The 27,415-nt window shown below is 36.6% G+C and overlaps 2 protein-coding genes across 6 annotated transcripts in view; one reads left to right on the plus strand and one right to left on the minus strand.

The window, feature by feature from the left end:
* Nucleotides 1-18,137, plus strand: part of LOC127455207 (pleckstrin homology domain-containing family D member 1-like) — a 34,541-nt gene extending 16,404 nt beyond the window's left edge. Inside the window, exons 10-13 of one of the 3 annotated variants that reach the window (XM_051722903.1) lie at nt 6,780-6,912; nt 9,254-9,398; nt 12,040-12,183; nt 15,814-18,137. In XM_051722903.1, the coding sequence (XP_051578863.1) occupies nt 6,780-6,912; nt 9,254-9,398; nt 12,040-12,183; nt 15,814-15,968 (577 nt within the window). In that variant the 3' untranslated portion in view covers nt 15,969-18,137. Of the gene's footprint in view, nt 1-6,779; nt 6,913-9,253; nt 9,399-12,039; nt 12,184-15,813 lie in introns of those variants that run through there. The other 2 variants (XM_051722904.1, XM_051722905.1) reach the window with 2 other exon arrangements.
* Nucleotides 18,138-19,031: 894 nt separating this feature from the next.
* Nucleotides 19,032-27,368, minus strand: LOC127455201 (coiled-coil domain-containing protein 177-like). Of its 3 annotated transcripts, none has more exons than XR_007899644.1 (3): nt 27,223-27,368; nt 22,264-25,411; nt 19,032-19,915 (listed from the first exon to the last, which is right to left on the minus strand). XR_007899644.1 is itself a non-coding variant. In XM_051722891.1 (3 exons), exons 2-3 carry the CDS (start codon nt 25,403-25,405, stop codon nt 19,855-19,857), a joined length of 2,553 nt encoding a protein of 850 aa, XP_051578851.1. In that variant the 5' UTR covers nt 25,406-25,411; nt 27,223-27,368; the 3' UTR covers nt 19,032-19,854. The 3 variants fall into 3 exon arrangements, 2 of the variants coding, with proteins under 2 accessions (XP_051578851.1, XP_051578852.1); XM_051722891.1 differs by having other exon boundaries at nt 22,914-25,411; XM_051722892.1 differs by having other exon boundaries at nt 19,032-25,411.
* Nucleotides 27,369-27,415: the final 47 nt, after the last annotated feature.

Raw genomic sequence — 27,415 nt, forward strand, 5'->3', positions numbered from 1 at the left:
TCTTGGATGGCCTGTGGGTGAGTAAATTATCAGCTAATTTTCATTTTTGGGTGAATTATTCCTTTAATCCTATAATCTAGAATTAGAGTTGGGATCGCTCTGCAAATTTGTCTCAATTTTCATTAAATATTGTCCCGAACCACCACTAACTGTAAACTATTCATGCCATATGTATTAGAATATTGCTGCTTGGCACATCATGGTGTTGTTGCGAGGTGCCTCTAATGCAGTGTTTCCCAACCTTTTTTCTGCCACAGCACACTTTTTACATCTAAAAAAATTAACTGCGGTCAAGCCAGTCGCGGTTCAGAATTGCACGGTCAAGCCAGCCGTGATTTAAATCCAAGTGCGCGCATATTGCAGTAAAAACGGTACTTTGCGGAAAGAACAGAAAGACGTGCTTCTCGACTCGGTCATGTTCATGTTTTAATGCAAAAAACAAAATGACAATATTTTGTCGAGTTTTCCTTTCCTTGTTTTTATTTTTTGGTTTTTATTATCCAGAAAGCTTGTAACCAGTGATGGTCCTCATGCCTCTGCAGAACTCCCTGGTGTCATTCTGCCGCAGCCTCTGCTCCAGCTTACTCCTATAATAATTTTAATAATAATAACAATAATGCATTTTATTTATAGGTGCCTTTCAAGACACTCAAGGACACCTTAAGCACAGTATTGATTGATAATGAGAATACTGCAACACAACTTAATGCAATTTAAACAAGAGTTTTATAAAAAGTGAAATACAGAAAGATGGTGTGATAAGTATTATGTAACCTGTGCTATGTCATGTCACAGTAGATACAAATGCAAATATGTAATCTTTAACTAATAAGACAAAAACCTAATATGAGAAGCTAATTGTATTAGGTGTGTGCATCAGTGTGCAGCAGAGAGTCCACAAAAATGTCCACAGGTGCTGAAGCCACAGTAGACACTGTTGTGCAGTCTGATGGGTTGTGCATGAGTACAACAGCATGCCGAAAGTGCTGTTGTTTTTAAGATGCACATAGCTGTTATCTGAAATAAGAAAAGCAAAGAATTTATAAAAGTGTGATCATTTTAAAACAAGGACATGACACTGCATCGTTTTGATTTTTCTTTGTGTTACCAACTCTCTTTCCTTATCTCTCTGATCTGTCACTTGTTGTATCTGGATTTTCATTTAGATAGATCATTTTAAAGTTTAAGTTCATCTCAATACCATATAAAACGTAAAATGTAAGAAGACATTCTGTGTATGATGTCAGGAGAGTATTTCCCTGTGATTTTGTCCAATACTACATTAAATGAGTTTAAATTTCATATGTTAATAAGCATGGGATGTTTGAACAAGAAACCCTTCAAAAATGAGTGTTTGAATATGAGGATCTGATCCACGTACCTGGACAAAATTAGATTTTTGGGGTGATTTTGCCTTTAATTATATTAATAGCAAACTTTTATGATGTGTTTGAACATGAGGAAGTGATGCAAGTGCTAGGATGGATTTTTGGGGTGATTTTGCCTTTAATTTTTTCAAACACTGTACAGTAAAATGACTTGAAAATTGATACAGTAACAGTCAGGGTCACTCTTATCTATAATCCGTTGAATGAGTCAGCAAACCTCTAAAGGAAAGCTTTTTATGAGTGTTTGAATATGAGGAAATTATCCAAGTGCAAGGATGCGCTTAGAATTTTGGGTGATTTTGCCTTTAATTTTCTCAAAAAACTGTGCAGTTTTAATTGACCTACAGGATTTACAATTCAAAGTTTATTACAAGGTACATATGAATGACAATGAGAGATCCTTGGCAGAAAAGTAAAATGTATTATATGTAATATGTAAATGTAATGTTATGCTAATTCAGTAAACTTTGGTTATAAATGATTTACCTGCCCTATCCAAGAGTCTTCTAAACCAGTCACCTTTCACATAGGCTAAATCAAACATATTAATTGATTAATGTGCAAAATGCGGCGCTTGATGCTGGCGTTGAACGGAGCATTGACACCTCGACTCAACTCATTGAAATGTGCTTTACAGTGACGAAAGAACATTATTGAAACTCAAAATTATATTATTTGTCTATTATTGTGGTCTTTTCTGATAAAAGCCATGCTCAGCAGTTTAAATAGGCTAATGTAGGAAAATGATACCGTAGATCTGATTTGTGTTTATAATTCTTATACTGAAGTCAGTAGATTTGTAGCCATGCAAGTTTTAATAAAGGAAAAGGTAAGAACGTTATTGAAACTCACTATTATTAGACTATTATTGTTGTCTTTTTGGATGAAAAATAATGCTCAGACTGAAGGAAGACTATAGATCTGCTTTGTTCTTTTAATGCTTAAACATTATAAAGTCTCTTGGTAGATTTCGGTCATGAATGACTCAAAATGATTCACTGACTCACTCATAGCACATAAGACGCTCATTTGTCACCACCTAGTGACATTTCCAGAAGTGGTCACTGAACTAATCAGTTAATAAAATTGAACAAATTTGTGAAACAGAAGCAAGCCTCACCAAAATACCCTTTATTTTGCAGCTAATTCCGCATAGTTGTAAACTTGAATAAACCTGAATCACTAAAATAGCTGGAATTGGTGCTTTTAGCTTATTCTTTAAACAAAATATCCTCAGAAAAAATTTTCATGGACCAGTGACTGTCTTACCTTTTTTGCCCCTCATGAGTTTGCATCCCTGTAATTTGTTGTGGCATTGCAAGAACAAATCTATAAATTAGAAAAGAAGCAAATTTGTTGTTTTTCATTACCCATTTAGCACTCTTGCCACATGTGACCTCACACAGCGTAGCCTACCTATGTCATTTTTTTCTTTTTTTTTTTTTTTTGGTTAGTTTTTTTTTGCATAGCCGAATTTCAAACATTACATGTAAACATGCTGCTAAGACGGACAGAAAATATGGACAAGTTCCTGAAAAGGAAAAATATTGACGATGGTTAGCCTATGTGGGATAGTGGTGTGCCATAGAATTTTTTACTGCGGTATTTTTTATTGCAGTAATAACGGTACTTTGCGGAAAGAACAGAAAGACGTGCTTACTATATTGACGAAAAAGCGTTTATTAAGTGTTTGTGACGTGCTGGTGTTTAATCATTGCTCTTCACAATCACAAAAGTGACCGATTATGGTTTCAAAATGGCAAATTTCTCTGAAAGGTGAGGAGGTTGGATCCCTGAAATTATTATATTTATTTTTTTCATGCATTTATATATTTTGTGGAATTTTGATAATTAACACCTGACAGTGGTTGGGAAACACTGCTCTAATAGACGACACGTGAGAGATCACAAGCCACGTCACTTGACCATATGCTGACTGGGAGTTGGTCTATTATATATTATTTTTATTTTTAATAACATTGTATGATTCTGTAGTGACTGTAGTGCCGTGTCCCATTGATAAATGTATTTAAAAAAGTTGCGTCACTTTGTATAAAATCCCCACGAGTTAATATGAGTTAACACAAGTTAATTTATTTTTGACATTTAATAATATATTTACTAAATGTTCATCCAGGCTGAGGCAATTATATCGGCAGCACACTCTATCAGCAATCTACGGCTTACAGATATGAACATTTCACTTATGGAGATAGGGTGAATAGACGTCCCAATAACAGGGACAGTCCTGATTTTACACTCTGTGTCCCACGTCCCGACGGACTTACAGTACGCCTTGTGTCCAAATCTTATCTATTAGAATTTTATGTCCACTCCAATCCATGTTCATGATGCCTAAATATTAATTTAGCATTCACTTTTATCCAAAGCAACATAACTCTTTTTTTTTTTACATTACATTTATCAATAGGACACGAATACACAAGTACTAAAAAATCATACAATGTTAATAAAAATATTATATAATAGACCAACTCCCAGTCAGCATATGGCCAAGTGATGTGGCTTGCATCTCTCAAGCAGGTTGATAGGATTAATGCAGTACAGAAGACGGGGCGGGTTCACCAATCAGATAAAAGGGGCGTTTCAGTGCCGCTCACATGCGCATATCAAATATTCAAGCCATAAATAATTTTTTTAAACAATAAAAGAAAATGAAAATTGAGCCATTTCCCCTTTCTCTTTATTCCTTTTTAAATAGAAAATGAAACAGTCAACAGAAAATGAGTTTGTATCTGCTTATTCTATTCATCAGTGTTAAAACCGATAAAGAAAAAAGAAAAAAAAAGAAAAAGGAATGGACGCAAAAGTACCCGGACCATTTGTTTTACTTCAAAACGTATCCTGCTGTTTTAAGTTGTATACTCTTAAAAAAAAAAAAAAAAAAAAAAAAAAAAAAAAAGGATGTCTAGATTAACACACTAATGTCATTAAAACTTCACAAAAATCAAGTGCCATTTTCCACTAGAAGATACAGTCCCTAACATGTAAACTAAGGTTATCTGGTCTCTACTGATAGTGCACTGTGATGTAAGCAGTAGCTAGTTGGAGTGTTTTGCATCATATCTGTTACTATATTGTGTATGTTAGTACACCTGGGCACTTTATTGATTGATTAGCATCCAGGAACTTTCCATTTTATTATTGAACATACTGTATAAGACACTTTCCTGAGCTTGCAGTGTAGACAGCTTGGTTGATTATATGTTCGTTATAGTCTATAGTGTACTACCATGCAACTCTTATTATTTCTGCAGAGTATAGTATAGCATGCAAATGTTATTATTTGATCAGATTGCCTAAAATTAAGACAACCCAATCCAAACTTGGTTAATAATGCAATATATATATATATATAATTTTTATTTTTTTATTTTTTTATTTACAAGATTATACTATATGAACTAGATTCCACTTGCCCAGATAGCACACATATGCCTACATCTCCGAGATGTCTGTTTAAGAGCGTTTCATCTGGAATGCATCATATTCTAATGAACATCTACAAAGCATCTGCTAAACATCTTAGATCAAATTTACAAACATTCTAAATCATAAACATCTCAAAGACATCTGCTGATGTCTTGACATCCAAGACGTATTGCAGATGAGCAAACAACCTAAAAAATCTGTCTTCCAGATGTAAACATACACATCAAATAGACTTTTGAATGATGTATGTGTGCTATCAGGGTTGCTAAATGAAACATGCAACTAAAGGAGGTCATGTGACAACAATGTACCCAGATAGCACACTTACTGTATATCCCTGAAATGTCTGTTTTAGATCTTTTAATATGGAAAGCATCACAATCTAATCTGCTAATCATTTTAAAAAGATCAGATTTACAAACATCTTTAATCATAAACTTCTCAAAGACATCTGCTGAATGCATCCAAGACATACTTATTGACAGATTAGCAAACAACTTGAAAAATACATCTTCCAGATGTAAACACACACATCAGACATCTGGGGGGATGTACATGTTCTATCAGGGTAGCAAACCGCTGCTTGAAACATTTATCATTGCAAATTTTTTCACATACAAAAAAAATAAAATAAAATAAATAAATAAATAAAAATAGCATTCAGTAAAAAGTACAGTAAAAGCAAAAGTACACTGTAAAAAATGTCTGTAATTTTAACAGTAAAAGACTGTAAAAATGCTACAGAAAAGAAGTTAATTGATTAAATAATATTAACTGTAAAATATACAGTAAACATTTTTAATATATTTTAAAAGACAATACAGTAGTTTTTACAATAAAACGTTGTAAAAATTAAATTTTTTAGATGTAAAAATTATGATTTTCCTGGATAATTCATGGTAAAAATTTACATTGTTTAACAAGAGAGTACATGCAATTTTTACCATAAATTATTGTTAAAATTACAGTAAAAAACAATAATCGGGCGTTCCCACAATTCCCTGCATGACCCATCATATGTCATTATATTTTATGGGAATAGTTATGTTTCTTCTTATTTTTAATATCAGTCACGTACATTGGTGTGATCTGTTTTATATTTGATGTAGTTTAGTTAATGTTTACTGCATTATTTAAATTTTACATCTGTTACCCTGATGGTGTTTAGTGTTTGTGTGTGTGACACTGAGCACTGTCTCTACATGTTTATTGGTCATTGCTCCTGGAAGAGCCACTATTGGTGAACTTCATGTCATCATGTGCTCTTCTGTAATTTTTACGGTGATTAACAATACCTTATAAAGTAAAAAGCAGATTTTTACAGTTTCAGAAGGTTAATATCAAGTTTATGATGTTTCTTTTATTTTATTTTTTTACTGTGCCAGCATGGTCATGCAAATTTCAACAGTTTTAAATTGTAAAATTTACAGGTTATTCTGTAAAGTTGTTTACATATTTACTGTTTTTTTACATAATTATTCTGGTAACCACAGCTGACAGTTTTTAATTTTTTTTATTTTTTTTACAGTGTTCCATTCCAAATATAGCCAATGAGCCTTTTACACAGCCAATCTCTTGTTTGCAGTGTAAAAGGTGTAATGTCCATAAATTCATATTTATTTAAAAAAAATATTGGGGCACATTTCAGGAAATTTTAAATTTGAGATTAATCACAATTGCCAAAAAACAAATTCAACTGACAACCCAAAAGTGATGTCACATAGAGAACAGAACAAAATCACCTAGACAAAAAGTAAGATAAATAATTTTTGTCAATGCTTTTCCATCAGAAACGTAGGGCACAGAACAAGCCTCTGAAAATACTGCATTTCTGGCATCAACAGAGCTCAGATCACAGTGCAGAGCTCTCTGGTGTCCTCTCCCCTTGTGTTTATGGCAGTCAGCCAGCCTTTTTTTTTTTTCTGTCGCCCTCTGCAGACTGAAGGAAAATGAACTGCGGGCTAAAGTGCTGCAGGAGGAGCGAGAGTTTTATTCTTCTCAAGCTAACGCTCTCCAGCAGTCTCTCACGCAGCTCACAGCAGATAAACAGCACACCGAGGAAGAGCTGAAGGTGAGAACTACTGTGCCCTGAAATGTTGGAGCACTAAAGAGAATTAAACTACGGAGGAAAATATCTGTAACTTTTTGTTGTGGGACATTGCACAGACAGTTTATGAACAATGGGAGATACAGTAACAATACAATGTTTTTGAGCTAATTTTCTGGTTTTAAAGGGGTCATGACATCCTACACTTTTTTTATATATATATAATTTTATTGTCTTCCCTGAGGTCCACTTATAATTTATGTATAATTTGTTTGCTTGCTTTATTTATTTATCTTTTTGCACCAAAACTGTTATAATTTAGTCTTATATAATTTCTTTATATATTTTCTACCCTGTCTCTGGCCCTCTGTCTAAAACTTCAATATAAATGCCCACTGTTCTGATTGGCTAACATCATGCGGCCCTTCCAATACAACTATATTTGAAACACAATCCAAAGAAAATGAACAAACTCCACACTACATTTCAAAGTTAACACATAACATACACCCAACAGATTTTATCTGAATATAGTAACGGTTCACTTAAGCAGCACCATAAAATATTAGCTAATCAGTCATGACATATGAAATATCCATGAATAAATATGTTTACTTACAAATTTGCAGTCCAACAGTGTTTAAACTGCCCCATCCTTCAATAACAGTTTGCAAAAGCTTAAATCATATTGTGACTGTAATGCAATCCATGCTGTTGGGTGCTTCAGCAGGCCAAAGCAGAGACGCTGGTCTTCACATCTCACATCTTCCGTGTTTGTTTACACACAGGACTTTATGTATTTCACCCATCCAGTGGCAGCAACAGAATGAGACACGTTTTTAAAAGTTGTGCATTTACACTCTTAAAATGTGTAAGGGTGTAAGGGTAAAATGTGTACACATCGCCGGTGTTGTGCGGAAAGGCACCAGTACGATCAAAGAAGCCCATGTTTACAAAAAGTCAACCATTAAAAATTGCACAGATGGGTGCAAAGACAGTCCGGGACACCTTCAAACAACAGCATGGCAGCACAGCTGAATGAAACACAATGGGGATCTCCATTTTAGAGTTATAACTTGACATTGCATCTTTTAAAAGTGCTGCGAGATGTATAATAATGGTCAAAGCCGTTCATCCAGTGCAAGTTTATGTAGAAAAGCATTTAAATCCAGACAGGCACATTAAGGTGTCCAGTGTAAGTCCACTTTGGATGAATCTCTCCCCTTCATCTGTGTGACTGATTGAGCACCAGTGGGCAGGGCCATGGGTGCAGTGATGGAAAAATTGCCGTTGCATATGCATTGGCATTCCACGAATTCCAAACGAGCCATTTTTGCAGCTTGGTTTAAATAAATGTTATTTTTCTATGAAGGAGGAAGTTTTCAATTCTGAAAATTACAGTATGTTTTTATAGTACAATGATATATGTCAAAAGATCAAGGACAATTTGATTCCTCATGTCATGACCCCTTTAAGAATAATTCTGCCAAAAAAGAAAATTCAATCATCATTTACTCACCCTCATGTCATTAGCTGTTATTTATTTACTTGTTTATTCATTTTTGTGGGACACAGAATATATGAAGTATTTTCACACACCTCTTTTCCTTATAACAACAGTTAATAGTGACCATGTCTTTCAAATTTCTAAAAAATAAATAAAAATAAAACACCATAAAAGCTATATAAAAGCAGTTCATATGACTTGTGGACTATATTCCAATTAATTTCAAGTCATCTGAAGCAATATGATAGCTATGTGTGAGGAACAGATTAAAATTGAAGTTGTTATTTACTGAAAATCTTCCCCTCCATTGCCGCTCTCAAATCACATTCTCCATTCGGCTTATTTGAACTGGTGTACCCGTATTTGCTTGCAAGACATGCAAGAACCATTGATATTTTGCTGTTTTTTATTATTATTATTACACACAGAAACAAATAATGTTCCAGAGCTTCAGCTGAGTGGAAGGTTATCAGTGAATATCAGTGAAAAGCGATTTCGTTCTGTTCCACAAACAAAGTAATTATAAAAAAATGTTTTGATAGAATTAAACTTTTTGGGTGAACTTTTCCTTGAGTGCTGTGATATTTTTGCTTTGGAACTAACAGTCTACAGCATTATCAGGTTACATGCAGCATATCTCTCCCACATTAGACTTCTCTGGATCTACACATCTTCATTATGTTACTTCTCAGTGATACAAAAATCTATTGAAATTCAATAAAGGGCATGTCTGTCTCCAGCTCCATACCTTCATGTGTAAAATGTATCTCTCTTATACTCTATTAGTCTTCCCCATTATAATCTACATCATATGCTGTTTGTGTGTATTTGTTGTCTTTGTGTGTGTATATACGTCAGGCTGAGATGGAGTCTCGAGTAGAACTGGAGCGTAGGCTGAAATTGGCTGAGGAGGCACTGCAAGATCTAGAACAGGGTCTAAATGTAATAGAACGCACCCGTGAGAGAGATGAAAGAATGAAGGGAGACGTCAGCCATCTCCGCAGTGAGTGCACTCAGTAAATACAGCAGAGGTAGGACCAAGTCATTGTTTTGCAAGTCACAAGTAAGTCTCAAGTCTTTGCATTCAAGTCTCAAGTCAAGACAGGCAAGTTCCAAGTCAAGACCCAAGTCAAGACAGGCAAGTCCAAACAAGTCCCAAGTCCTCAACTTTAAGCATCAAGTTTAAACAAGTCATTAGTGCAATTTCACCCAAATGAGTGTCAGAGAATTAATTACTATAGTAATTACACCCTCTAAGCACATTTTAGCACAATGTGTGGACTTTTCAGACAGTCCCTTACCACACCCTCCACAGCATCAGTACGTTTTAGCACAATGTGTGGACTTTTCAGACGAGCCCTTACAAACCATCGGCATAATTTCCTTCTTAATATTAAATTAACCATCTGGAACGATTTCACCGTGACACCATTTGACCAGCTTAAATACGGGACAAATCACGTCCCGTATTGATTTGATATGGGATGCATGATTTCATCTTTAAATACGGGATGGGTGGCAACCCATCTAAATGTACTGTTAAAACATACTGATGCTGTGGAGGGTGTGGTAAGGGACCATCTGAAAAGCCCCACATTATCCACAGTGCATATTTTAGCTGGTTTCAGCAATGACGCATGTAATTTCTGAACCACAGGTTCTACATGTTGCAATCCTTTTGTTGCCTTCGATATTATATTCTTTATATCCAAATGAAATTACCTTTGGTATCATTTTGGCTGTGTCATCCTTGAATGCACAATCTTCAAACTTGGTCCTACTCTCGTGGAAGTTGATTGGTTGGTTCTCTAAATGGTTGAATGTGGAGCGTGGAAATGCAGATTTGAAAATCAAACTAATTGTTTACTGGGGAATTGTTGATTTTCCTACACATTTTAGAAGGCATAAGGTCTTTCCAAGTCAGAGGGCTTGAGTCCCAGTCAAGTCGCAAATCATTGTTGTCAAAGTCTTAGTCGAGTCGTAAGTCTTCTCTGATTATGTCGACCCGAGTCGCAAGTCATCAAATGTGTGACTCAAGTCCAAAGAATACAAGTCCAAGTTGTGCGACTCAAGTCCTGATATAGAGTACATTTCCAAAACATAAGACAAGGGCCATGTTCCAATATTCCTGAGAGACTCATACTGTAGGTTGAAAAAGATTGACTTAAAGCTGAAGTGTATAATTTCTAAGCCAATAGCATCACTAAACAAAATTGCAAAAATAATCAGTTTTCAAGCAGATTCCAGAAAACTCTTATTTCATTGGTTGTAAAAACAAAGAGTCCCACCCCAAATTCACACCATTTGTTGAGCCAGTGTTGCTGTGTCGGTCTGGATGGGTCTCTCAAACAAACTGAGGATTTTTTTTTAAAAGCTCCACATCAAAATCAACTTACAGTAAAGTTGACTTACAGTTGTCTCTGCATATTTAAGCTAGGATACAAGAAATATTTGTGTCATCTAAAAGAATTACATCAGCTTTAAGTTTTCAAAGTCTTTGATGGGTGAAAAAAGCAACAAATTGTTCAAAACATAATTTATGGATACATAAATACATTGTCAAACTTAAAGCTTAAAGGAATGTTCCAGGTACAATACAATTTTTGTGGCATAATTCTTGAAAAAATAAAATAATTTTGACTCGTCCATTGTTTATTAAAAATGAAAAACAGTACAGTAAGTCACTTACAATGGAAGTGAAAGGGGGCAGACCATAAACCTTAAAATATACACAGTTTCAAAAGTATAGCCATAAGATGTAAACTTTATAATTGTTAAAGGTGCACTCTGTAATTTTTTCCTCAAACTCCTAAAGACAAAAATTGTAATTTTGCAATATATGTAGGAAATCATGAGCACTCACATTAAAATGAAGACTCCAGTCATATCAGTAACCTTATAGGAGCTGTTTTATTCTACATGGAGAGGGTCCACACATGTTAGAATCACATGACCAGCCAAATACTACTCGCATAATCTCAGTAACCGTCCTGTTATTTCACACTTTCACTCATTGATTAAAGGAATCATGGCTGACTGTAAATACTAGTCAATGGCATCTGAAACTGAAAATTATTGATTTTAAATGATGCTGCATCTACGCCGCTAGGCATCAGTGTAAGTCCAAGATGACACAAAGACCAAAGTTACTGAGTGCACCTTTAACATGATTTCTGAGTGATAAAATTATCATGGATTTACCAGCATCTCTGCGTTCAACAGATTACAGGGTTTACCGGCATTACATTGTCACAATGTACACAACAACTTATAATATTGGATATAACTTTCACAGGTAAGTGAATTTACCACACTAAAACATTTGAACACATATACTGTAATGTTTATGTCTTTCAGATGAACTTTTGAAACTGTGTGTATTTTAATGTATACGGATTTCCCCTCAGCTAGGAACCATATATTGTTACATTTTAGTTGATATAAGTTCAAATGTTTTTAGTTTGCTATGTGGTACTGCAACTATAAAGAGGTGATATTTAACTTCTTTGAGTTATCCAGAATATTCAAATCCGAGTTATCTGGATTATTTTATAATTTTAAAGTAATTTGCTTAAAACTTTAATTCTCATCCTGACCGTATACATTATTAAATGTCAAACTAAAGTTGTGCATTGTACTCCCAGAGTTCTTTGAAGAATGTATCTGTGCTGCAGAGATTGAGGCCAAGTTACCAGCCATCATGAAGAATGCAGTATATCTGCATAAAGCTGCTGCTCGCCGCATCAAAAGCTGCCGTATTCAGCGACGGGCCTCAAGGCAGCACTGGTGTAAGCGTAAACACACACAGGTGCACATAGTATGAATTTTGTTAAATGTGATTATAAAGTAATGCTGGAAATTATTAGTGGTCCAAAATAGGCCTTGAAACTCTTAAAAAATTAACCCTCCGATGTTTTTAAAAAAGGATACCTCCCTTTGGTATTTGCAGTCATTTTTGACCGGAAGATTCAGATGTGTAGCACTCTTGTTTTTTTTGTGATGATGATAATGATACCATTTCTTCTTCGCTGAAGAACAAAAAAATGATGCATTTATTTTGGAATTTTATGCTATTTTTGTGTTATTTACATGTACATTTCTAAATTGTACAATTCATTTGCATTTATAAATAAGCAAAAAAATTTAAAAATAAAATACATTCAGAACCTACATTACAGTAAGTTGATACATAAAGAAATATGAGAATGTGACATAAATTAGAGGCACATTGCTGCCATCTGGTGAACAAAATATAAATAACATGTCTTGGAAAAACGTCATGTCAGTAACAACCAGTAGAAAGCTGTAGCCACCTACTGTTTTGTCTGATGGCTTGATGAAACCTCATTTTATATACAGTTGAAGTCAGAAGTTTACATACACTTAGGTTGAAGTCATTAAAACTCATTTTTAACCACTCCACAGATTTAATATAAGCAAACTAGGACATCTAATTTGTGCATGACACAAGTCATTTTTCCAACAATTGTTTACAGACAGATTGTCTCACTTTTAATTGACTATATCACAATTCCAGTGGGTCAGAAGTTTACATACACTAAGTTAACTGCACCTTTAAGTAGCTTGGAAAATTCCAGAAAATGATGTCAAGTCTTTAGGCAATTAGCCAATTAGCTTCTGATAGGAGGTGTACTGACCTGAAGGTGTAACTGTGGATATAGTTTAAGGCTTACCTTCAAACTCAGTGCCTCTTTGCTTGATATCATGGGAAAATCAAAAGAAATTGTGGACCTTCACAAGTCTGGTTCATCCTTGGGAGCAATTTCCAAATGCCTAAATGTACCACGTTCATCTGTACAAACAACAGTCAAAGTATAAACACCAGGGGACCACGCAGCCATCATACCACTCAGGAAGGAGACGCATTCTGTCTCCTAGAGATGAACGTAATTTGGTGCGAAAAGTGGAAATCAATCCCAGAACAACAGCAAAGGACCCTGTGAAGATGCTGGAGGAAACAGATAGACAAGTATCTATATCCACAGTAAAACAAGTCCTATATCGACATAACCTGAAAGGCTGCTCTGCAAGGAAGAAGCCACTGCCTCAAAACCACTATAAAAAAGCCAGACTACAGTTTGCAAGTGCACATGTGGACAAAGATCATACTTTCTGGAGAAATGTCCTCTGGTCTAATGAAACAAATATTGAACGGTTTGGCCATAATGACCATCGTTATGTTTGGGGGAAAAAGGGTGAGGCTTGCAAGCTGAAGAACACCATCCCAACTGTGAAGCATGGGGGTGGCAGCATCATGTTGCGGAGGTGATTTGCTGCAGTAGGGACTGGTGCACGTCACAAAAAAGATGGCATCATGAGGAGGGAAAATTATGCGGATATATTGAAGTAACATCTCAAGACATCAGTCAGGAAGTTAAAACTCGGTCACAAATGGGTCTTCCAAATGGACAATGACCCCAAGCATACCTCCAAAGTTGTGGCAAAATGGCTTAAGGGTAATAAATTCAAGGTATTGGAGTGGCCATCACAAAGCCCTGACCTCAATCTGATAGACAATTTGTGGGCAGAACTGAAAAAGCATGTGCAAGCAAGGAGGCCTACAAACCTGACTCAGTTACACCAGTTCTGTCAGGAGGAATGGGCCAAAATTCCAGCAACTTATTGTGAGAAGCTTGTGGAATAAAACTGAGTTTAAATGTATTTGGCTATGGTGTATGTAAACGTCTGACTTATATCTGATATATATTTAGACATTATCAAACTATAATTTTTCAAAGTTTAGGAATTAAAAAAAAGTGTCAGTTTTTGCAGTTAATGTCATTATGCTTGCAATCAAACCTGACCATGGCGTTACAAAGAAAAGACACAAAATAAGCATTTTTCTACCAATAATTATTTCAAACATAAAAATATAATAATTCAAAGTAAATGCATAATAATCTCAAGAACAAACATAAAGAAACAGAAATGAACTGCAAAATTCTGAAAATTCAATTAAAGTATAAAACAGAAGAATCAGAGTAAATATTTTGCAATTTCAAGCTTTCTATAGTAAAAATTTATTTTGTAAACTTGTGTGCACTGCAAAAAATGATTTTCAAGACAAGAATTTTTGTCTTGTTTTCCAATAAAAATATCTAAATATTTTTAAAATGTGATTTATTTACTTGACAAGCAAACTGCCATTAGATTTTAAGTCTTATTTTGAGAGAAATCGAATCAAATTTAGTGAGATGTATGCTTAAAACAACAAGAAGAAAAAAAAAAACTGTTTGCCAATGAGGTAAGAAAAATAAACTTAATTCAAAGGGAAAACAAGTTTATTTTGCTTACCCCATTTGTGTGTGTGTGTGTGTGTTATGTACCCCCAACACCCCATGAGTACGCTTAACAGACACAAAACCAGAAATGTGTTCCTGTTAACTTACTGGAATCATTAAGCATTATAATTAATATTATTAAAGTGGCCATTATTGCAATGAATTATTCACTTTTAATTTAAGCAATACTGTGGGTGAAAAACAGACTCACCAAGACAGTAGCTTCTTCATATATACATATTGTGAGTGTGTTATCGTCTCACCCCTTGATTTCTGAGTGTGTGTTTAGCAGTATTTATTTATTTTTTTTAAAGGCTATGTGTTATTGTCTCACCAGTTCATTTTGTGTGTGTGTTTGTAAGTGTGTTTGTGTGTGAGTGGGTGTGTATGTTTTAGGGTCTCACCCTGTAATTTCTGTCTGTTTTTTTCTGCATTGTGGCTAATTTATTGATTGTATTTGACAGATCAAAAAATAAATTGCTCTGTTTTTTGGTCTTTCCCGTTCATTTTCAATGGTCGGTCAGTGTTGACAGCGAATACCAAAGGTGTTTCGTTTCATTTAGTAGGAGGCAGTTTGTTTGGCCCCAAATGTTGGTTTGTAGTTATTGATTAACTTATATTTATCATAAATACACAATAAGTTTGATAACAAGGTTGAATGGTTGAGCTTGGTAAATGCAGTCAACACAATATATGTACACTATGTATGTATTTTTTATATTTTTTATAAATAAGCATAAACCAAGATTAATAGATGTTGTAATACTGTTTATAGTTAGCACATAATACCTAATGCATTAACTGAATTTAACAAATAAAGCCTTAATATAAAGTTAACAGTTTATCTAACATATCTAATAAATATTTTTAAAGATAATGTGTGCCTTTATTGGTTTAAAAAAGTAATGGCCACTTTGTACCCTATTTGTGGAAAATGTCAAGAGGCAACTTTATATTAAGCTAAACAATGCATTTGTGCTGGCATTCTGAAAAACCATAACTTCGAGAAGCACTCCAGCAGGCTCTAAATTCAAAGTTAAATTTAATTTCTTCAGTTAAATTAACTCACTCCATCACCTAATTAAAATGCTTTTCCCTCTTATTTCCTGTATGCAGTGAAGCACTCTCAGTCATTTGCCTCCTTGCATGGTGAAGTCCCCAGTTTAGACGAGCTGAGAGAAACTGCCCGGCGTCTGACTTCAGACAGTTGTTTGAGACAGCGTGTCTACAAGATCATCACCCGCCAGGAGACTGTTCAGTCTGACGACTAACAATATTATGCCTGTTTGACTGACAGACCAATAGGGAGGGAGGGGGAGCTGTTGTGTAATCCTGGGTTTCTCTTATGCAACTGTATGTCAATGTTTGGGGAAAGTTCAACAGTCTTATTTCAGAAAGGGGAATCTTGCTGTGTAATTCAATTGTATATGTATAACACTGTAGAATAATATAACTAGACATACAAAGATATTCAAAATATATATATAAAAAAAATACTTTTAATCACATTTAGGTGAAAACAACTTATACATTAAAAACTAGCAGGTCTGTTGTAACTATATACCCTTCACAACCTATTAATTAAAATGTAGATAAAAAGTAGAAAATTAAATGCACAAAGTAATTTGGGCTCTAGTTTTATAGGTGAAGTGTTTAAATTCTGTCCCACTAGTGTCACTTAATGGAATTGCAAAAATAATGTTTTCAAACAGGTTTCCCGAACACTCCCCCATCTGCTAATGGTTGGAAAACAGGTTGTCCCACCCCAAAGTCACGCTATTGGCAATGTAGCTATGTTGGGCTCATCAGTGGCCTATGTCACAAAGCAGGATTAAGCAGCTAGCTAGATAAGTTTAAACGTAGTTTGAGCAAACTCTGAATCTGTGGTACAATTAAAGTTGATAGGCTTTCTTGCAAGCCGTGGTTCCTCACCACAGTAACACGCTAATTGGCTAACCTGCTCAGGGGCAGGTTATGTTCCGATCAGAGATCTCATCCAGATACTGGACCAATCAGCTGTGAGGAAAGGGACAGTCACTCCCCCCAGTATCTCTCACTCCAATTTAAAGTGCACTTCAATGAGACAATTTTAGAAATTTACAAAATAAGCTATTTATGATCATAATTTATTGCAAGAAATATATTTTTGGCAGTCTTGCATTGGTTTAAAGACACGTTACTTTTTCCCAATCATTTTCCCACACTGGCAATAAAATATGTATGAATAAATAAACCTAAAATAATTATAAAATTTGCAAGATATTAATACAGTATCAATAATGATCGAATTACTTTAAAATATAAAAACTTAATCACTCCACAATATACTGAAGATATATCAGAAAAGTGTGAATGCCACCCAAACTCTTCCTTATTAGGATTTGCTGGCAGAGATGCCATGAACATACAGTATTTCACTTGAAGTTCAATAAAAGCCCACTAGTAAACCAAATATGTCTTTATTGTGTCTTATGCTGCTAGAAATAATAAATACGTCTTTGTAAGTGCATACCATCTACTCATTTTCCATTTGCTCACATTTTTGTTATTTAATAGTGTATTAATGTCTAAATGTATTAAATTATATTAAGTTAGTAATTTAAATGAATACTAAAGCTTTTAATTTCCATTTTTTAACATTTCAAATCAAGATATTAAACTTTTAAAATTACAAGCCTGAATGTTCTTGTTGTGGACCTATATAAAGTTACTTTCACATCAATATATTATCTATTTTAATATTGTAATCACATTCAGATTTTTTTTCATGCTCTAGCTACAGCAGCAGAAGTGTTTCTTCTTGCGGAGAAAATGTCTTTAAATTCTTTATCATTTACTAGTGATCCTCTGTGCTGTGTGAATGTATTATAATTATTCATGATTTCATAGTGATTATTTGTGTTGTGTAAATGTTTCAATTGATCATATTTTTTAACGTCCTCTTATGCTGTTATATCTGTGTTTAACTTCTTATAATTTATCATAATTTGCGTAATCATCTTCAGCAGACAATCACTCGATTGGCTGTTCACTTCATTCATGTTAACAAGCACGTGAACTAATCATAACCTTGGGATCAAACTCTGATCAGGCCTTTTCACAATCCAGGTTTTGGAACACGGAAGTAAACGTTTGCAGGGTAAACTTCGACAGCGGTGAATGGGAGATCACATCAAATTTTATTTTCACTTACCCATTTGCTCCAAGACCAAAAGAAAAAATCCATCATTACGTTTGAATGATTTTCCAGAAGAGTAAAAAATAGAGAGCGGTGGATTAAGACTGTTATAGAAACCCCCTCGCAGCCAAGAGCATAGATTTGAATACTGGGTGCAGCATGAAGCATCTACATGATCATGGTATAAATATTGGGGGAGTATGACGAGGAGGGGGGGCGGGACTTGACTACGCACACCCATCCCCCAATCGGGCTAACCAGCCGAGGAGAGGGATAAGTGCAGCGAATGCGGCAGTTCGGGAGAGAGAGAGCCACATGCAGCTGCCATGTGTGTGTTTCGCTCCCGAACTTCCGCATTCGCTGCACTTATCCCTCTCCTCGGCTGATTAGCCCGATTAGGGGCCGGGCGTGCGTAGTCACGGCCCGGCCCCGCCCTCCTCCTCGTCACAGGGGGGTTGTACTTGCTTGTTTTGATTATTGGGGGGGTACCTCCCCCCTATTCCCCCTGGAAACTACGCCCCTGTGGTAATTTTTTATTTTTTTTTAACTAATTCCAGGGTAATATAACACAAAGCATAATGTTATAAATTTACACTCAATATTAAAAAAATATATAATATAAAAAATGCGAGATTTACGCTGCTTAATAAGGCGGAAACACGTCATCACAGTCTGTGAAAAAGGAGAAAGTTGGTAACGAGTGTCTTGATACCACTTAACCCTAATGAAGCCTGATTGGATTTGATGAGTTTTGTCAAACCTGGAATCCAGAATTTAAGCTTTTTTTTGTGATACATGGCACAGGATGATTATCACCACACTGATTATACTTTTCAGGGTAATCAGTCTACTGATGGCTTAATCATACCTGTCTCTGCATATTAAACTGGGATAGGAGAGAGAATTTTATTCTAAGGTATAAATAATTATATTATTATTAATATTATTATTATAAAGTACCACACATCAAAACAAATTCACACATCACCTTTTAAATTAAATGATGCTATTTATGTTAAAAGCTATCCTGAAGCCTAAGGAACTATAAGTACTTTACGTTTACATTGACCCTTCCAAAGACATTTATAAAAAAAAAAATAAATAAATAAATAAATAAAAAAAAGTCCAAATATATAACTGATGAAAAGAGGTTGGAATTTATTTCTCCTTTATTTTTTTATAGTGTGCAATTTTCAAAAAATCATTGTTGGTTCTCAAGTAAAATGTCACCCTGCATGTCCTTTTTAATAAACCGCTTTTTTTCTTTTGGTTTTTCTTTTTGCTGTAGGCTGTGATTTTGCTGCCTACAAAAAAACTATATTTTCACTATAAGTAACAATAAGTGGTGCTGAGCCAAAAAAATAAATAAAAATAATAATAATAATAATAATCATAATAATATATTATATATATATATATATATATATATATATATAATGCTTTGATAAGACATGTTTTGCACAAAAAAAAAAAAAAAAAAAAAGGAAATATTCATGACATTGCCGGCAAAATTTACAGCTAAATTAAATATTGATTGCAATAATATAAATTCAGTAATAAAATCAAAATGTTGTATACCTGCAGTTTACTCTAGCTTTTGTCAATAGGTCTTATGATTTATGCAACTTAATTGTCTACATTCATGCCATTGAGATAACTAGCAATGAAACCTTCACACTAATTAATAATTGTCGATTAACTGTTTGTTATTAAGAAGCACCACTATTTGCTTTCATTTAAATAGCCTCTCAAATTTAACCTGCAATGCATCGTGTACACAAATGAAATGGTTTCTTTTGGGATTTTATGTTGTTAAAAGCAGTGTTGATGTGTGATCTTGGATATCCTGTAAGTAGCATGGCTTCAGTGTTTATAGTGTTTATCAGTGTTAACCTCCCAATTACGTCATGCTTAGCTGAGTCACTGCCAGAAAGGGAATCAGGGGCCTGTGATCAAATTGAAATGTCTTTTGCAGTCTCTTAGGGCATATTTAACTGAATCAGCCCACGGATGTCAACACCATCTTGTCCACTCCCAAACCTGTGTCAGAAGAGACAAACCAGAGTCAATAATTTCATAGAAGCTTGACACTTGTTTATCGAATATTAAAATAATAATACTTAGGCTGCAGAGGGCATGCATACAAATGCTTAATAGCTGACCTCTCTTGAGGATAAAAAATGTGTGCAATAATCTTTTAAATAATTACAATAATTTTCCAAACAGCCCATACTTCGAGGGATTTAAAAATTTTATACCCATGAAATACAGTTTTTGTTCAGAATCTAGACTGCTGTACAGCTGAAAAAACCCTGTGACAGATGGCTGGCGTGATAAGCATCACTATGGGTTAAGCTCTCATAGGAACTCACTGGGCGGTGTGTCAAGAAATGCCCACTGCAGTGCTTTTCACACAAAAATTGATGCTCTCCATAAATCCTGTCCTCTAGATATGTACCAGATTGACATGGCACTTTTAGAAACATGAGAGCTGGTTAACTGATGCAGTGTGCAGCTTCTCATTTCTTAAACAACCATGTCAGAAGACGTATCCTGTGGTCGTGGAAAAGATGTTACTGTGTTTCAGAAGGGGCAAATTATTGGCCTGCATCAAGCAAAGAAAACAACTGAGATCGCTGAAATCACTGGAATTGGGTTAAGAACCGTCCAACGCATTATTAAAACCTGGAAGGATGGTGGTGAAAAAAGCTTGAATGATCATGATCGGAGGTCACTAAAACGCTTGGTGAAGTCACATCATAAAAAAAAAAAAAAAAAATCGACAGTAGAACTCACGGTATGTTTAATTTTGGAAGTAAGAGCATTTCCACATGCACAATGCCACGAGAACTTACAGGATTGGAACTTAACAGCTGTGTGGCCAAAAGAAAGCCACTTGTTGGTGAGGTTAATCGGAAAAAAACAACTTCAATTTGCTAGGGAGCATAAAGATTGGACTGTGGAGCAATGGAAAAAGGTCATGTTGTCTGATGAGTCCATATTTACCCTATTCCAAAGCAATAGACGCATCAGGGACATCGACAATTCAGGGTCATTATACGGCAATAAAATGAAGTCAGCTGACTACCTGAATGTACTGAATGACCAGGTTATCCCACAAATAGATTTGTTTTATTTCCTGACGGCACGGGCATATTCCAGGACAACAATGCCACTATTCATCAAGCTCAAATTGTGAAAGTGGTTCAGGAAGCATGATGAATCATTTTCACACATGAATTGGCCACCACAGAGTCCTGAACTTAACCCCATTAAAAGTCTTTGGGATGTGCTGGAGAAGACTTTACAGAGTGTTTCGACTCGTCATCAATACAAGATCTCTGCCAAAAATTAATAACTCTGGATGGAAGTAAATGTTGTTATGTTGCATAAGGTTGTCGAAAAAATTCCACGACGAAAGCATGCCGTAATCAAAGCAAAAGGCGGTCCAATGGAATATTAAAGTATGCAACTGGCCAGGCAGTGTATTTCTGCAGTATATAGTATGTATACTGTGCACAGTATGCTAATTTTATGTAGGCATGGTCTCAGTACTTCACACCGCAATGCTACACACACGACTTGACCTTCCATTTCCACTGTGACGTATGAACTGCAAGTACAACTGTGATTTTCAAAGGTGTACTCAGTAACTCAAAAGTTTTTGTAATCTTGGACCTACAGTGACACCTAGCGGTGTGGATGCAGCATCATTCAAAATCAATAGATTTTAGTTACAGATGCCATTGTAGAAATTCACTATACACAGTCAGCCATGTGTATAAGAAAGTGTGCAATATCAAGGCGGTTACTGAGACTAAGCCAGTAGTATTTGGCTGGTCATGTGATTCTAACATGGCAGCCCCCATGAGGAGACCCTCTCCATGTAGAATAAAACAGCTTTTGTAAGGTTACTGATTTGACTGGGTTCTTCATCTCATGTGATTGCTCATGATTTTATACATGTTTAAAAATTACTTTTAAAACTTTTTTAATGAGGAAAAAATTACTGAGTGCACCTTTAACATCTATAATTTGGCTCATTTTCTGACTGAACTGCCAAAAGTTAGGACAGTTTTACACAAAAATGAATTAAAAGTACAAAATAACTATCTATTTCCAAAGTAAAAACTGGACTCCACTCACATGTAACATGCTGAGGTAATTTCACAACAATGTAACATTAATGTTTTAATCATTATCGTTGCATAATGCCTACTTATCATTTTTGAGTAGTATACAGTGTATACTGTGCAGTATTCAACATAGTAAGCTAGAATTCCATTCCGAACACAGCTGAATGGTAAGTAGAATGCTCAAAATGAAGTTTATTTAAAAAAAAAAAAAGAAAAGAGATAAAAGAACAGAAAAGAATAAATCAATCAAACCTGAATTAGTGCAGGTGATGTCAGTGTGGATTTGAGAACTGATGGTTCTGTTGCTGATCAAAAGCTCCTGTGCTTCATCAGCAACTATACTGTGCTGAGATCATTCTTTGTCATGACCTTACTCCCAGCTGCAATGCTGGGTCAGCAATTCACTGGAGTTTGGTTTACACAGTCAAGTTATGGGTCACCCTCTTACAACCTAGATTCCTAAAACAAGGTTTTCCCTAAAATAAAGCCAGCCTTAGAAAGAAGCCATCTCTGTTGCCATAGTGCCAAGCCTCCTGGTAAACAATGAACTCTTTATATACTAAACAGTACAGTTCCCAAAGCAACATGTCTGCCAAGTACCAAAAAAAGGACATTCATGCCCAAACAGATGATTATCCACACATACTGTAAGCACAAAGTTCCGAGAGTAACATTTAAAAATAAATCTGAAAAAATATTTCTTCACATGACATGATGAAAATGATCCAGCGTCAGGAATAAAGGAAAACAAATATGAAACTTTTTACATGACACTTGAGGGCACAATCAGCAAAATTGTTGCTGTGGTTTGGAGATGAGGCTAGCATGTAGGCTCTAGCACAGCTTATTTCTAGACAGATGTGCATGGAAAGAGCAAACAAGTTGAACATTAAAGAGCTCACTTCTCAACTAAATTTGCTTTTAACTGAGCCTCCAGGGCCATCTTGTCAAATGTGCGCATATTTGTCTCTTCGCGGACACGGTCCCGCACATGGAAAGAGGCACGTGCCACTGATCTGGCGCCTTCCAACACTGCACGCTTTTCTCTGAAAATTTGTTCACTTTTTTCTAGTTTGCGCTCAATGGACTGCAGCAATTCTAGGCGGCGCTGTTTCTCCTCCTCCTCTACACGCTGACGGTTAAGTCTTTGAAGCCGTTCCTTTTCCTGCCTGCTCTGCACTGCACGTTGAGCCTTCTCCCGTGCCCGCTCTTCGGCCATTTGAACGGCTTGTTGTGCTCGTTTTTCAGCTTCCTTTGCCCTTGCCTCCATCTGTTCCTTTTGTTGTTGCTCACGTTTCTCAGCGGCCAGTCGTGCTCTCTGGATCTGCTTCTCTTCTCGCTTAGCTTTCTCCTTTAACTCTTGCCCACGTCGTTCCTGTATTTGCTCGTAGTTTTCCAGGGACTTACTTAGTTTCTCCTCTGCTGTCCTACGTGCTTCTTCACGCTCGTCTGCTTCTCGTCTTGCAATCTCTTGGATAAGAGCTGCATGCCGCCTTTTCTCAGCACGGTTGAGTCCACGACGCTCTTCTTGAATTTGGTGTTCTCGCTCTTGTCGCTTCAGCTCAGCGATGGTCAGTTTCTCCTTGAGGAGAAGTTTCTCCTGCTCAACCATGACTGCTCGCTCCTCCTCCAGAGCTTTAAGGTTCTGTTCCTGTAGTGCCTTCTTGTGTTTCTCCTCACGAGCAGTCTGTTGCAGCTTCTGCAACCTGCTGCGCTCTTGTTGCTCGGCCAACTCCCGCCAACGCTCCTCACTTTCAACCACCTGGCGAAGCTTTACTTGTGCAGCATCTCGCTCCTGCTGGCTAAGCCAGCGCTGCCGGGTAGAAACTTGTGACTGCCATGCACGCTGACACTGCTGCACAGCCCTCTGTTTCTCCTGCTCTTCACGCTCCCGTCGCAGTTCTTCTAGTCTCCGCTCACTGTCCCATTGTAGGTGTGCTACATAGCGAGTTTGACTCATTATGTCCTCCTCTTGGTATCTGGCTAGCATTAATGCAGCAATCTTTCGGTCACGTTCTGGAACAGCTTTAAGTCCACGACGTTTCACCTCCTTTACAATGCGCTCTACTTTTTGCAATGTCTGTGGAGAGTGGCTAAGGTCCCCCAAGCTCAAACTGCGACCCATCAGGGAGTCAAAGGTAGCTAGAGTGCGAGCACGGGGGCTTGATGTCTTAGCCCAGTGATCTCTACCATCCCAGCTATAGGATGAGGAAGTGGATTCTGAGGAGGTACATGTGGTAGTTGTGGTGGTAGTTGTTGAAACAGTAGAGGTGTAAAACCTGTCACGCCTTCTTTGCAAAGACTCCAGCGAGTGGCTTCTGCATCTAACCTTTGATTTGGAAATGATGTGTCCATTTTGCTGTGCAAATGGAGTAATGCTGCCACTGGCAGGACTTTGGACAGCAGATTTTGACACTATTGGAGCAAGTGAAGTCGATGTCCTTGGAAAAGAAGAAGGTTTTGTTATTGATCTGGGGAAAGTATTTGCAGCTTTTGTGGGAGTAACGGAGGTTTTCTTTGGGCCCTGCCCTGTTGGAGCTGACTGGATTGACCGTTGGATTACTGACCCTGGAGGTTTTCCCTCAGGTTCTGCTTCAGGAGAAGACTTGGGCTTTTTAACAGATGTTCCTTTAGAAGTGTGAGCAGAGTTTACAGAACAGCTGGATGCTGAAAATTTAGTAAGCTTTCCTGATCCTGGTGTTGTACATTTAGGGGTTGTTGATGTGGAAAATTTTTTGGATACACCACTACAAGCAGGTGACGTTTTAGGAGCTGGCCCTGAACTAGTTAAACTGTGATTGGCTTGCTGAGACAATCCAGCATTAATAGGATCTTGTGACTTCTCTGAAGCCAGCAAACTACTGTTGTTGTTGAGAGCTGCCTGTAGAATCCATCTTTTTTCCTCTCTAATAATTCGCTCTCTCTCCTCTCTGCACTGTCGGAGTTTAGCATGTCTATCTCTCTCGTATATCTCAAACATTCCAGTGGCGACACGCATGCTGTGACCGGGTGCCTCGCGGGCAAAATCAGACAGTGGTCGTTGCAGAAGTTCCACAGGTTTCACCCCACATCGTGCACATGCCTCAAGTGAGCGAGGGCTTGTCAGGACATAACGGCTGCCTTCTGCAGCAGGCGAGTAAAAATTGAAAAGATCCAGATGCAGTTTTACCTCTTCTGGTTGACTGTTCTGGTTGTTTTGTGGCTGTTGTGGTTCTTCAGAGCTCGGTACAGGTTCAGGACTGGGTTCTGTCTGCAGACTGAAATCCACACCATCTTCTTTCTCTCTATCATCAACTGGTTCAGGTAGACATGGTGCTTCAGAGGCTGCAGCAGGGGTTTCAAACTGCGTCTCTCTGAATTTACTCTGGTCATCAGGTTCCAATGGGTCCACCATGGTTTGCTGAAAAGAAAACAGAAGAGACAGAGAGAATGTGAATACTGCAGTGCCTTAGTGACAGTGCTGGATAAACCCACAAGCAGATTTTCAAGAGTGGGAATCACAGGGATTATATTTTCTGCCTAGAGATCAAAGAGTGCAATTTAAAGGAATAGTTCACCCAAAAATGAAAATTTGCTGATAATTTACTCACCCTCAGGCCATCCAAGATGTATCTGAGTTTCTTTCTTCATCAAAACAGAATTTAAGACTTTTAGGATTTCATTTCAGGCCTCCTCCTCTAAACAGTGCAAGTGAATGTACTCCATTTTTTGACCGTCCAAAATGCATATTTAGGGTGCATCAAAATAATGTCCAGTCGACAAATAAAGTTCTTCTGAACGCAAACGATTGATTACTATGAGAAACAAAACAATACTTATATATTTTTTAACTACAAATGTTCGCTTCCGTACATCTCTGTGACGTGCGCTCATGAGAGGGTAAGCTTATTGGTAATGTCACGCGTCACGTGGAGGAGGAGTCAGGAAACACGTCACTGTTTACAAGAGAAACTTGCACAGACCACAGACCAAGTGCCGTTCACAAACCAAAACAGTCCAAAACAATTTCAAAACAATATAAAATAAAAACAATGTAAACAATGACTCCTCCACGTGACGTGTGACCTTACCAACGAGCTTATGTCATCCCTCTCATGAGCGCACGTCACAGAGATGTACGGAAGCGAACATTTGTAGTTAAAAAGTATATAAGTATTCTTTTGTTTCTCAAAATAATCAATCGTTTGGGTTCAGAAGAACTTTATTTGTCGACTGGAGTCGTGTCGATTATTTTGATGCACCCTAAATATGCATTTTGGACCATCAAAAAATGGAGTACATTCACTTCCATTGGTTAGAGGAGGAGGCCTGAAATGAAATCCTAAAAGTCTTAAATTTTGTTTTGATGAAGAAAGTAACTCAAGATACATCTTGGATGGCCTGAGGGTGAGTAAATTATCAGCAAATTTTCATTTTTGGGTGAACTATTCCTTTAAGGTTAAGGGATGCCTCAAAACTTTCACATGCATGCATATTTTTTACACTGCATCTGGATGTGATGACGGTTCACTGCCATAGGGTGATTACATAAGATTAGACATGCATGCTGAGACTCATATGCGTTAGCTATTTTTTGATTCTGTGATTCATATGCAATCATGCATGCATGTAAAACCATTTTAATATGTCTGTCTTCTATCTATCTATCTATCTATCTATCTATCACCCCTCCCTCTTTGATGCAGTGCCTCACGCATAAACAGAATGCCTTTGACTAATGTAACCTTTATTTCCTGTACATTAAAATCATTACCTGTATTACACAATATGCTATTGTAAACATTATAAACTACATAGGCCTATGATACAAAATGTATAAAGGCCTCAACCTCACCTAAATTCGTTCGATGTGGAATACCAGTATTTTTGTGTCAGGTTCTGTTTACCCACATTAGTAACATTTGTATCGCAATGATCGCAAACCTCGATTAAAAAAAAAAAAGAAAAAAAAAAAAGAAAACATCACATAGTTTTCTAAGCCCCCAAAAGACAGCGGTTGTTGGTAAACAGTGAAAGGAGAAGACATGTCGTACATGTGTAGCTTAACAACATGCAAAGCATTAAGTGGATAATTTCTAGAACAGATGCTTTTATTTGGAACAGCAATAATATCCGATTGCATGCGGGGCAATGCGCTAGAAATCAGTTGCCCAGTAACAGCGCAAGGCAATATTTCGCAAAAAATATCAGAACCTCATAAAAGAGTCTTACCGCAATCACTTTTCACGCATTCAGAGCGGATTGGGTCTCTGGTATTTCCTCTCTTCCTCATCGAATGTGCTATTTGATTTTGTGGTCGGTTCGCGTCTGGTTCTTTCCTTCAGTAGTCTGTCTCCACCTGCTGTGTGACACTCTCATCCCCGGCTGTCAAGCATCCGCGTTTCGCCTCCATGTGACAGCACTG

This window comes from Myxocyprinus asiaticus, chromosome 17 (assembly GCF_019703515.2).
Source record: "Myxocyprinus asiaticus isolate MX2 ecotype Aquarium Trade chromosome 17, UBuf_Myxa_2, whole genome shotgun sequence".
Lineage (NCBI taxonomy): Eukaryota > Metazoa > Chordata > Actinopteri > Cypriniformes > Catostomidae > Myxocyprinus > Myxocyprinus asiaticus.

What these genes read in the sequence shown, in the direction of transcription:
- LOC127455201 (XM_051722891.1), bottom strand. Translation starts at nt 25,405, where the DNA reads ATGGTGGACCCATTGGAACCTGATGACCAGAGTAAATTCAGAGAGACG. An exon ending in AAAGCAAATTTAGTTGAGAA is followed by an intron (nt 19,916 to 22,913) that starts GTGAGCTCTTTA and finishes CTTCTGACACAG; the next exon opens with GTTTGGGAGTGGACAAGATG.